The 12,169-nt window shown below is 45.1% G+C and overlaps 2 protein-coding genes across 11 annotated transcripts in view; both read left to right on the top strand.

The window, feature by feature from the left end:
• Nucleotides 1-12,169, top strand: part of LOC137615232 (DNA repair protein XRCC3-like) — a 400,961-nt gene that overhangs the window by 138,747 nt on the left and 250,045 nt on the right. The gene's annotated exons all lie outside the window — the stretch shown is intronic.
• LOC137615230 (uncharacterized) overlaps nucleotides 1-12,169 on the top strand; it is a 62,797-nt gene that overhangs the window by 7,082 nt on the left and 43,546 nt on the right. For 2 of the 10 annotated variants that reach the window (XM_068344924.1, XM_068344923.1), the window contains exon 2: nucleotides 11,092-11,287. The exons of 7 other annotated variants lie outside the window; for them this stretch is intronic. In XM_068344924.1, coding sequence (XP_068201025.1) covers nucleotides 11,201-11,287 — 87 coding nt within the window. In that variant the 5' untranslated portion in view covers nucleotides 11,092-11,200. Of the gene's footprint in view, nucleotides 1-11,091; nucleotides 11,288-12,169 lie in introns of those variants that run through there. One more of the 10 variants, XM_068344916.1, reaches the window with a different exon arrangement.

Here is a 12,169-nt window from a genome sequence, read left to right as displayed (position 1 = left end):
CTGTCTTCCCCTTATCCCTAGTGTCTCTGTCTTCCCCTTACCCCTAGCTTCCCTGCCTTCCCCTTACCCCTAGCTGTTTTATCTTCCCATTACCCATAGCTCCTCTTGCCTTCTAACCCCTAAGTCCTAACACATAGCTCCTCTTTCTTAAGCTTTCCCCTACTTCCTCTGTCTTCTCCATACCCCTAGCTCCTCTGTCTTCCCTTTACCCCTAGCTTCCCTTCCTTCCCCTTACCATTAGCTCTTCTACCTTCCCCATACCACTATCTTCCTTGTCTTCCCTATACTCCTATCTTCCCTGTCTTCCCCTTACCCCTAGCTCTTCTGCCTTCCCCTTACCACTATCTCCTTGCCTTCCCTTTACACTTAGCTTTCCGGCCTTCCCCTTACCCCTATCTTCCCTGGCTTCCCCTTACCCCTATCTTTTCTTCCTTCCCCTTACACTTATATTCCCAGCCTTCCCCTTCCCCCTAGCTACTCTGTCTTCTCCTCCCCTTTGCTCCCCTGTCTTCCCCTTCCCCCTAGCTCCTTTGTGTTCTTATTCCCCCTAGCTTTTCTGTCTTCCCCTTCCCCCTAGATCCTTTTCCTTCCCCTTAACCCTAACTCCTCTTCCTTCCCCTAACCCCTAGTGGCTGTCTTCCCCTTAACCATAGTTTCCCTGCCTTTTCCTTACCCCTAGCTTCCCTGCCTTCCCCTTGCCCCTAGCTCCTCTGCCTTCCCCTTACTTCTAGCTTCCCCTTACCCCTAGCTTCCTTGCCTCCCCCTTACCTCTAGCTTCCCTGCCTTCCTATTACGCCTAGCTCATCTGTCTTCCCCTTATCCCTAGTGTCTCTGTCTTCCCTTTACTCCTAGCTTCCCTGCCTTCCCCTTACCCCTAGCTGTTTTATCTTCCCATCACACCTAGCTTCCCTGCCTTCCCCTTATCCCTAGCTCCTTTATCTTCCCCTTACCGCTAACTGCCTTGCCTTCTCCTTACCTCCCCCTCCATCCCCTTACCTCCCCCTCCTTCCCCTTACCTCCTCCACCTTCCCCTTATCCCTAGATTCCCTGTGTTTCCCTTATCCCTAGCTTCCCTGTATTCTTCTTAACCATAGGTCCTACGCCTTTCCCTTACTCCTAGCTCCTCTGACTTCCCCATACTTGTAACTTCCCAGCATCCCCCTTACCCTTAGCTCATCTGTCTTCCCCTTATCCCTGGCACCTCTGACTTCCCCTTATTGTAAGCACCTCTGTCTTCCCCTTATCCCTAGTGCATTTGTCTTTCCCTTACCCCTAACTTCCCTGCCTTTCCCTTACCCCTAGTTTCCCTGTATTTTCCTTAACCATAGCTCCTCTGCCTTTCCCTTACTCCTAGCTCCTCTGCCTTTCCCTTACTCCTAGCTCCCCTGACTTCCCCTTACCTGTAACTTCCCAGCATCCTCCTTGCCCCTAGTACTTCACTCTTCCCCTTACTGCTGGCTAACTTTCCCTCCCCTTACCTGTAGTTCTTGTGCCTTCCCCTTATCCTTAGATTCCCAGCCTTTTCCATACCTATAACTTCCCTGCATCCCCCTTACCCCTAACTCCTCTGCCTTACCCCTACCCCTTGTTCCCATGCCTTACCCTTACCCCTAGTTTGCCTGTCTTCCACTTACCCTTAATTCTTCTGTCTTCCCATTACCCCTAGCTCATCTTTCTTCCCCTTAACCCTATCTCCTTTGTCTTCCCCTTAACCGCAGTTTACCTGTCTTCCCCTTATCCTTAGATTTTCTGCATTCCTCTTACCCCTAGACCTTCTGCCTTTCCATTACTCCTAGCTCCTCTGGCTTCCCCTTACCTCTAGCCCCTCTCTTCCCCTTACCCCTAGCTCCTCTGTCTTCCCCTTACCCTTAGCTCTGATGTCTTCCCCTTACCCCTAGTTCGGCTGTCTTCCCCTTACCCCTAGCTCCTCTCTTCCCTGTACCCCTAGCTCCTCTGCCTTTCCCTTAGCCCTAGTTTCTTTATATTCCCTTAACCCTTAATTCTGCTCACTTCCCCTTACCCCCTAAATTCCCTGCCTTCCCCATAACCCTAGGTTCCCTGTCTTCCCCTTATCCCTATCTCCTCTGTCTTCCCTTACCCATAACTCCTCAGTTTTACCCATAACCCTAGCTCCTCTTCCTTCCCCTTATCCCTAGCTCCTCTTCCTTCCCCTTATCCCTAGCTCCTCTGTCTTCCCCTTTCCCCTAGCTTTCCTGTCTTCTCCTTACCTCTAGCTTCCCTGACATCCCCCTACCCCTTAACTCCTCTTGTCTTCTCCTCTCCCCTAGCTCCTTGGTCTTCTTCTTACCCCTAACTCTTTTGTCTTCCCCTTACCCCTTGCTCTTGTGCCCTGGTCTTACCCCTAGCTCCTCTGTCTTCCTTTTACCCCTAGCTCACATATCTTCCCTATACTAGCTCTTCTCTCTTCTTCTTACCCCAGGCTTCCCTGACTTCCCCTTACCCCTAGCATCCCTGCCTTCCCCTTATCCTTAGCTCCCCTGTTTTCCCCTTACCCCCAACTCCTCTGCCTTCCCCTTACCTTTAGCTCCTCTGTTTTTCCCTCACCCCTAGCTCCTCTGTCTTTCCCTTACCCCTAGCTCATTTGTCTTCCCCTTACCTTTGCTCCTCTGTCTTCGTGTTACCCTTAGCTCCTCTGTTTTCCCCTTACCCCAAGCTTCCCTGTCTCCCCCTTACCCCTATCTCATCTGCCTTCTTGCCCTTGTTACTTCTTGTCTTCCTCTTACCCCAAGCTTCTCTCCCTTCCCCTTATCCCTACCTCCTGTCTTCCTCTTATCTCTAGCGTGCCTGCCTTCCCCTTACCCCTATCTCCTCTGTCTTCTTACCCCAAGCTTCCCTGCCTTACCCTTGCCCCTAGATCCTCTCCAATCCTTTAACTGCTAGCTCCTCTCCCATCCCCTTACCACTACCTCCTGTTCTACCCTATTTTCCTTTCCACTTATCCTTAGTTCATCTGTTCTGTTCTCCTCTCTTAGCTTCTCTCCATTACTTTCCCCTTACCCTTATCTCCTCAGTTCTTTTCCCCTTAGCCTTAGTTCCTATCCCTTTCTTTCCCCTTACCCTTCTCTTCTCTCTGTTCCTTTCCCTTTACCCTTAGTTCCTATCCATTCCTTTCCCCTTATCGTTAGCTCCTCTCCGTTCCCTTCCCCTTAGCCTTATCTCCTCTCTTTGTTTCCCCTTACTCCTAGCTTCTCTCCATCACTTTCCCCTTACCCCTATCTCCTATCAGTTTCTTTCCTTTTACCCTTTGTTCCTCTTCATGCCTTTCCCCTTATCCTTGTCTCTTTTCGGCTTTTTTTTTCCCGTATCTATAACTCCTCTCTGTTCCTTTCCCCTTATCCTTGACTCCTTTTGGTTCCTTTCCACTTACCCTTAGTTCTTATCCATTTCTTTTCCCTTACCCTTATCTTCTCTCTTCCTTTCCCCTTACCATTATCTCTTTTTGGTTCCTTTCCCTTACCCTTGGTTCCTATCCATTCCTTGCCCCTCATCCTTATTTTCTCTCTGGTCCTTTCTCCTTAGCCTTAGTCCTATCCATTCCATTCCCCGTACCCTTAGTCCTATCCATTCCTTTCCCCTTACCCTTATCTTCTTCATGTTTCTTTCTCCTTATCCTAATCTCTTTTTGATTCCTTTCCCCTTACCCTTAGCTCTTATCCATTTCTTTCCCCATAACCCTATCTTCTCTTTGTTCCTTTCCCTTTACCCTTAACTCTTTTCCTTTCCCATTACCCTTAGTTTCTATCTGTTCCTTTCCCCTTACCCTTAGTTCCTCTTTCTTCCTTTCTCCTTACCCTTATTTCTCTATGGTTCCTTTTCCCCTTAATCTTAATTCCTATCCTTTTCTATCCCCTTACCTTTATCTTCTCTCTGTTCCTTTCCCTTTATCCTTATCACTTGTCCTTTCTCTTCCCCTTACCATTAGCTCCTCTCCGTTCTTTTTCTCTTACCCTTATCTCTTTTCCATTCCTTTCTCCCTACCCTTAGTTCCTATCCGTGTCTCTTCCCTTGCCCTTATCTTCTCTTTTTTCCTTTCTAATTACCCTTATCTTTTCCTTGCCTTTCTAATTACCCTTACCTTTTCCTTGCCTTTCTAATTACCCTTATCTTTTCCTTTCCTTTCCCCTTACCCTTAACTCCTCTCCCTTCTCTTCCTTTACCCTTATCTCTTTTTATTCCTTCACCTTAACTCTTAATTCGAATCTGTTCCTTTCCTCTGGCCCTTATTTTCTCTCTCTAGCCTACCTTTCCAATTACCCTTATCTTTTTTCCTTTCCTTTTACCCTTAGTTCCTATATGTTCCTTTTCCTTTACCTTTAGCTCCTCTCCATTCTTTTCCTGTTTCCTTTATCTCTTTTCGGTTCCTATCTCTATACCCTTAGTTCTTATCTGTTTCTTTTCCCTTACCCTTATCTTTTCCCTGTTCCTCTCCAATTACCCTTATCTATTTTCCTTTTTATCCCTTACCCTTAGTTCCTATCTGTTTCTTTCCCCTTAACCTTAGCTCCTCTCTGTTTTTTTCCCCTTACCTTTATATCTTTTCCTTTTCTTTCCCCTTACCCTTATCTCTTTTTCTTTTCTTTTCTCTTACCCTTATCTCTTTTCCTTTTCTTTCCCCTTACCCTTATCTCTTTTTCTTTTCTTTTCTCTTACCCTTATCTCTTTTTTGTTTCTTTTCTCTTACCCTTATCTCTTTTCCTTTTCTCTTTTCCTTTTCTCTTTTCCTTTTCTCTTTTCCTTTTCTTTTCTCTTACCCTTAACTCTTTTCCTTTTCTTTTCTCTTACCTTTATATCTTTTCCTTTTCTTTTCTCTTACCCTTATCTCTTTTCCTTTTCTTTTCTCTTACCCTTATCTCTTTTCCTTTTCTTTTCTCTTAGCCTTATCTCTTTTCGTTTTCTTTCCCCTTACCCTTATCTCTTCCTTTTCTTTCCCCTTACCCTTATCTCTTCCTTTTCTTTCCCCTTAACCTTAGTTCCTATTTGTTCCTTTTCCCTTACCCTTAGCTCCTCTCTGTTCTTTTCCACTTATCCTTATCTTTTTCCTTTTCTTTCCTCTTCCCCTTTGTTCCTTTTCGCTTTCCCTTAACTCCTCTGTGTTCTTTTCCCCTTACCCTTATCTCTCTTCCTTTTTATTTCCCCATACTTTTAGTTCCTATCTGTTCCTTTTCTCTTACCCTTACCTCATCTCTGTTTGTTTTCCCCTTACCCTTATCTCTTTGATTCCTTTCCCCTTACCCTTAGTTCCCATTGAGTCCTCTCCTCTTACCCTTATCTTTTCTCTGTTCCCTTACCCTTATCTTTTCTCTGTTCCCCTTACCCTTATCTCTTTTGGGTTCCTTTCTCCTTACCTTTAGGTCCTATTCGCTTTTTCCCCTTACCCTTATCTTCTCTCTGTTCCTTTCCCATTACCCTTATCTTTTTCACATTCCTTTTCCCTTACCCTTAGTTCCTATCCGTTCCTTGCCCCTTACCATTATCTTCTCTGCTTCTTTCCCTTTACCCTTATCTCTTCAGTTCCTTTCTCCTTACCCTTAGTTCTTATCTTTTCTTTTCCCCCTTAGTTCCTATCTTCTCTTTTCCCCCTTAGTTCCTATCTTCTCTTTTCCCCCTTAGTTCCTATCTTTCCTTTTCCCCCTTAGTTCCTATCTTTTCTTTTCCCCATACCCTCAATTCCTATCTTTTCTTTTCCCCATACCCTTAGTTCCTATTTGTTCCTCTCCCCTTACCCTTAGTAACTATTTGTTTCTTTCCCCTTACCCTTATCTTCTCTCTGTCTCTTTCTCCTTACCCTTAGTTACCCTTAGTTCCTATCTGTTCCTTTCTCCTTACCCTTAGTTCCTATCTGTTCCTTTCTCCTTACCCTTAGTTCCTATCTGTTCCTTTCCCCTTACCCTTATCTTCTCTTTGTTCCTTTTCCCTTACCCTTATCTTCTCTCATTTCCTTTCCCCTTACCATTACTTCCTATCCGTTCCATTCCCCTTACCCACGTCTGTTTTCCGTTCCTTTCCCCTTACCCCTAGTTCCTCTCTGTTCCTTTCCCCTTGCCCTATCTTCTCTCTTTTCCTTTCCCCTTACACTATCTTCTCTCTTCCTTTCCCCTTACCCTTACCTTCTCTCTTCCTATCCCCTTACTCTTATCTTCTCTCTTCCTTCCCCCTTACTCTTATCTTCTCTTCCTTTCCCCTTACCCTTATCTAGCTCTTCTCCCTTTCTTTCGCCTTACCCTTAGCTCTTCTCCCTTTCTTACCTCTTCCCCTGATCTGTTCTCTGTGCCTTTCCCCTTACCCTTTGTTTTTACCTAGGATATATGATTCAGCGTTGACCTGGTTTATCCATAAAACCTTTTACGCCAGGTGTCAATAACCCTACGCTAATCTGCAGCGGTATATCAACCACCCCACTCTCCTACACATCCGGTGGCTACTCTTCACTTTTGATTTGGCTACGGTTGAGTGTAGATGTTCACTTTGCTCTCTCCTGATTTACCTTACGTTAATTCATTGGTTGTGATAACTTTTCTATCCTTTTCAGATGTGCGTGTTCATTAGGAACTGCAATCATCTGGATTTATCCTAGCATGTTGTGCCGCTCTTGAGGTACCTTTATGTCGGCTAAGAGATGGATCCTCATAGACTTTGCCCTGCATGCAGACAACACTCCTGTACAGAGGCTTCTCTTTGCGATTAGTGTTGGGAGTGGCTATGCTCTTATAGGAAGGGGTACATTATGCATAGGAAGGAGTCTAAAAGGGTTTCTTTGCCTTTGGGATAATCCTCAAAATGAAAAAGGATATCCCAACTTCTTTCTCCTGTGGCTTTACTCTCCCACCTCCCTCTTCCCATGCAGCTTCTTTCAGAGGCTGATTGAAGAAAAGCGATGACCATTTTTAATTCCCCGAACAACCTTTTGGGCAGGTCAGGAACACCCTGTTGCTTCACTCCAAGGAAGTCTAGCTCTTTTAATGCTCTATATCAATTGTGGCCTTCCTAATTTAGGGCTTTCGGGTTTCCCCACTAATGAATGGCTCTTGGTGTTGATGCTAGGGGCACAGCGTGAGCGCACGTCTGCCTCTGCAAGGGTTGGCCTTAGCCCTCTCCCCTGAGCCCCTGGAGGGTAGTCTCTTCCAGTCAGTCTCATACCCCTAGTAGAGATATCTTCCGCAGTTCCTCTTCCACCTGAGGTTCTGCAGGTTGGTTCTCCCTCAAGTTCCATCTAGTCAATGACCTTTGATGTCAGGATGCCAGAAAACATCAAATCAATCAATTAATCCAGCTAATCACCCCCTGGAATGAGTGCACTAGGCTGGGTTTGCCCAGCACACTGAGTTCGCTCCGCATGCTCAGTCTGCTCAGCCTGAGGTTCCTTGTTGACCTCAATCTTACAAGCCTTCCGGGGTCCTTCGGTAGATGTTCTTGCCGCTGTGAGAGGTTGCCCTCGCTTGAATGGTCCACCCCTTGAGTCGCTCGTAATTTGGTGCATAATTCGTCTCCACCACGCACTAGCTCTGTGGAGCCATCCGATGATAGTGTCCATTGGCACTTTCTACCATTCCCACTGGGCATCACGACTCATAGCGAGTCTCACGAGTGTGCAGCCCTCAGGGCTCGGCCCTTGGGCGAGCGCTCCTCCTGGATCCCCATCTGTTTGGTTAGGTGACTCATTGCAACCTTTGCAAATGTTTCCTACCAAACCAACGTTAGGGTGTGTGCCAGTGCTAGGTACAGGTTGTCGACAAACCCTCTGTGAGAGACTGAACTTTGGACGGTCCTCGGAGCAGGGTACTTTGTCTCGATCATCAGCGCTCCCCCTCCCCTGAAACGTCATTCAAGAAAGGATCAACGAAGGATGTCCCCCTTCGAGCAGAAGTCTAGACCATGTTTGAGAAAGGCATTCTCTAAGAGGTCGTCGACGGGTCCCCAGGCTTCTTCAGTTAACTCTATTTTCTTGAGAATGCGTCTGGAGGCTGGAGACCTGTTATAGACCTTTTGGTGTTGAGGGACTTTGTCCTGAAGACTGCATTCAAGATGGAGACTGCAAAGATGGTCATACAGGCTGTCAGACCAGGGGGACTTTATGATCTCTCTGGATGTTAAAGAGACATACTTGCAGATCCCAATCCATCCATCATCAAGTAAGTATCTAAGATTTATTCTGCACTAAAAGATATAATGTTCTAGTTCTGGGTGCTGTGCTTCAGCCTGTTGACAGCCCTGCAGGTGTTCACAAGGGTGTTAACCCTAGTTTCAACCTTGGCCCATGTGAATGGCATTCGTCTCCTTTGTTATCTGGACAACTAATTGATTCTAGCAGATTTGGTAGAGAACCTTCTCCTTCACCGAGACAGGATCCTCAAGTTTTGCCTTGACTTGAGGGCTGTGGTAAACTTTGAGATTTCTTTTCTGCAACCATCTCAGAATTTAGTATACTGTATCTAGGTATGCAGATAGACTCCTTACTAGGAAAAGTTTTCTCATTGCAGATCAGAATTGAGAGATTCAAGGAAGTACCTTGTCCCTTTCTGATGCAAGGCTTACTACAAGCCTATCTGTAGCAACGACCATTGGGGCATCTGAAGTCTTTGGAACGTCTAGTCCCCAATGGTCGCCTTCGCATTTAGTCACTTCAGTGGCTGCTGAAGACCTGGTCTCAGAGTAATGACCCTCCAGAGTTGCTTATTCCAGTAGGGACAGAGGAGAAAAAAGACTTGAGTTGGTAGATCCTAGATTCTAACCTTCTCAAAGTGGTAGATTTTCTTTCGCCTCCCCCAAATTTTGATTCTCTTCACGGATACATCAAAAGAAGGTTGGGGGCTCACCTATTACAGCACATGTCTTGCGTGCTGTGGTCAGAATCTGATCAGCAGTGCCACATAAACTTCCTAGAATTGAGGGGAGCTCTTCAGCATTTCCAATAGCTCTTTTCAGGCCACTCCATAGTGTTGATGAATGATAACATGACATTGGTGGAATACCTAAACAAGCAAGGAACTACTTTTTCATGGCCGCTATTCTATCTAGCTGTCGAGATTTTGCAGTGGACGGAAGACAATGTGATAGTCTTATCAGCCAAGTTCATTCCAGGCAAGAACTTTTTGGCAGACAATCTGAGCTGAAAAACTCAAAGTTGGTGCTGGATGGTTGTAACATCCCCTGATAGACAAAAAAGTCCTGACTGTGGAGTTCGCCATTAATAATCCTATTCACGATGTCTCTCATCTGGAAGCATCCAGTGTACTGCTTGCCAGTACCAGACCCAAAGGCGGCCTTCCAGGACACCGTTCAACACCCTTGCGATAATAGAGACGTGTATGCGTTCCCCGCGTTTTGCTTCATGAGGAGACTTCTCAACAAGATGAAACCATCATACAACTTATTGAGGACTCTAATAGTACCATTGTGGCTGCAAGCAAAATGACACCAAGACCTTCTACTTATGCTGACAGAGGTTCCGAGGGAGCTTTCTCCCTTACATGACCTTCTTCGACAGCCACATGCCGAGATTTTCCCTAAGACAGTCTATCCCTACAACTTCATGCCTGGAGGTTATCCAGGATCACCTCTCAGGGAGGGTTTTTGCACTTGCTGGTGATACAGATGTCTGGATACCTCTGGAGGTCTTCCATTGCCGTCTATCAGGTGAAGTGGGCAATCTTTTGTGGCCAGTGTCGTGGAAGGGGTCTCTCTCCACTCGGAGCCACTATACCCCTGATATCCAAGTTTTTGTTATCTCTTCAAGAGTAAAACTCTGTTCAGTCTTGGCAGTGAAAGGATATTGCTCAGCCTTAATTGTAGTCTTTAGACTGAAAAGGGTTATTTCCTCTTCGATGGAAGTGAGACTGCCTCCTTGGAATGTAGTTGAAGTACCTTGTTCCCAGTGAACTGATGAGTTGAGCATCAAATCGAGACTTGACTCTGAAAATGGTTTTCCTTCTCGCATTGGCCTCTGTAAAGATGCCAGTGAGTTGGAGGGTTTTTCCTACGACATTGCCCATTCAAGGGCATGGGGCAAGATACACTCGGCTTTATCCCAGAGTTTAGTGTGAAGACTCAGAACCCAGCTGTAGTGGATCTTAGGTTCTGGCCCTTAAAAGTTTGAAAGGTTACTCATGAATGGCAGAAGCAAGGGACAGTGACATTGCCTTAGCAAGCAGGACAATGCCCTAGAGACTGACCATATATACACATGATCAGCACCCAAGCCCCCTCTCCATCCAAGCTGGGACCAGGGAAGGCCAGGCAGTGGCTGCTGAGGACTCAGCAGGTAAACCTATAAGCTGCCCCAAACCCCCCATTCTTAGCTCCCAAAGTTTGTGAGGTTGTAGCTAATAAAGAAACTAACGTGTTTGAGCGGGACTCGAACCCCAGTCTGGCGATCACTAGTCACAGACTTTACCACTAATGAGCCTCCTAGGTAAAGAACATAGGCTTTATTTGTAGAGGAATAAATGACAGATTTGCAAGTAATTTGTAATTTTTCCTAACCATACAAACCTGAGTTCATTCACATGTTCGTCCCGTCATCTCCTTCCCCCTAGAAGTACTGCTTGCAATAAAAAATGAAGAGTAGCCACTGGGAGCGTGTGTGAAAGGGTTGGTTTGTATACCTCCTCTAGCCCCCGCTAACTAGCAGAGGGTCAGTGACACCTTGCTTGGAAGTTCTAATGGCTAAACCAGCTCAACACTGGATCATATCTCTTAGGTAAAGAATTCAGGTTTGTATAGTTAAGAAAAATACAAATAACTTCGAAATGTCATTTCACAAACTTAGTAGTCCCTAGGATGTAGTGAATAAATGACATTTCATGCAGTATTTTTAACAAAATGTGTATAACATTACATTTAATGATCCTTGTTATAAATATAATTAATTCTTATTTAGGCAGCATTTAAGCATGGAATACAATGTTTATAGAACCATAATGGCTGCTTAGCATTTAAGCTGTGTTCTCAAACACATGCACACTTTTCTAGTTAAAAAAACTAACCTCCAGTTACACCAAACAATTCCTTGGCACACTCAATCGTTCTGTATGACTTACTTTCCTCTCCCCCGTCGTCTTGCCTTTCACGCAGGTTCTCATTCTGCCGTCGATTGCTGGTTACAGCATGGATCGTAAACATAAAATTTGTCAGATGGTTTCCAAGCAAGAATTCAGTGCTTTGTATTGACCATTTTGAGGATATGTGTTTTGACAAGACCTGGCAAACAGTTCGTCTTAGACCAGATGCTGTTCCTACAATTTCTCACTTCCTGCCTCATCTTCAGAAGGTACGTTTGTCACATACCGTAGGTAATGCTGTAAATTCTGAAATAAAAGCACATTAACTGTATTTGGTACGGTTATCCAGTTTCAAAGATATTGAGGAATGAGATATGAATGGGTTTGGCAAAATGTAATGTTTCACATTTGTAAACAAAAGATTGCTGTATAGTGAGCTTGCGCTTTACAATACTGTATGGGGAAATCTGCCTCCTGAAACAATACTGTCAGTATTGTATGTTGAATTTGCTTTCTGAATCCATGCTATACATTACTGTATGTTGGAATTTGCTCCCTGAAACCTGTTGGTTGCATTAAACATTAGATGGACAACTCCTATTTGGTATTTTCTAAATGGTGTTATGACAGGGAAGGGAAAGACTAATCTTCTTGATCAGTTTTTTGTATGATTTAAAGAATGAGTATACAATCCTATGTCTCGTTAACAAATTTTTGCGATATCTTGTCATCTTGTTGTGGCCCAAGAAGTGTGAGGTATCCCTGAATTTTTCAGGTTTAGATCAGTCACTTACAACAGGCAGATAGTGAATTTCCTTTGTTCCGTAACTGAAATACAAACCATGCTATTTAATATGGGTAATTACTTTCGGCGTAGCTGAAATGACGAGCCATTAGAAATTTAACGAGGGTTTACTACCCCACCGCTAGTTAGCGGGGGGTAGGGAGGGTAGCCTAGTCTCCCCCCCCCTTCCCCCCCCCCCCCCTCACACACCTGTGTGCTGAGCTCACTTTGCTATCGGCTCGGGTGGTAGTCAGATGTGTCTGCTTTCACCCTCGCCTCTTTGACAGCCATTACTGTAATGCTTTTTGTCTTTTTACTTTTTCTTATACTTGTAATATATATACAGTATAAACATTCTTTATGTTTA

Source organism: Palaemon carinicauda, chromosome 21 (genome assembly GCF_036898095.1).
Source record: "Palaemon carinicauda isolate YSFRI2023 chromosome 21, ASM3689809v2, whole genome shotgun sequence".
NCBI classification, from domain to species: Eukaryota; Metazoa; Arthropoda; class Malacostraca; order Decapoda; family Palaemonidae; genus Palaemon; species Palaemon carinicauda.
Note: the sequence above shows the minus strand (reverse complement) of the source record. Positions and strands in the feature narration are given on the sequence as shown.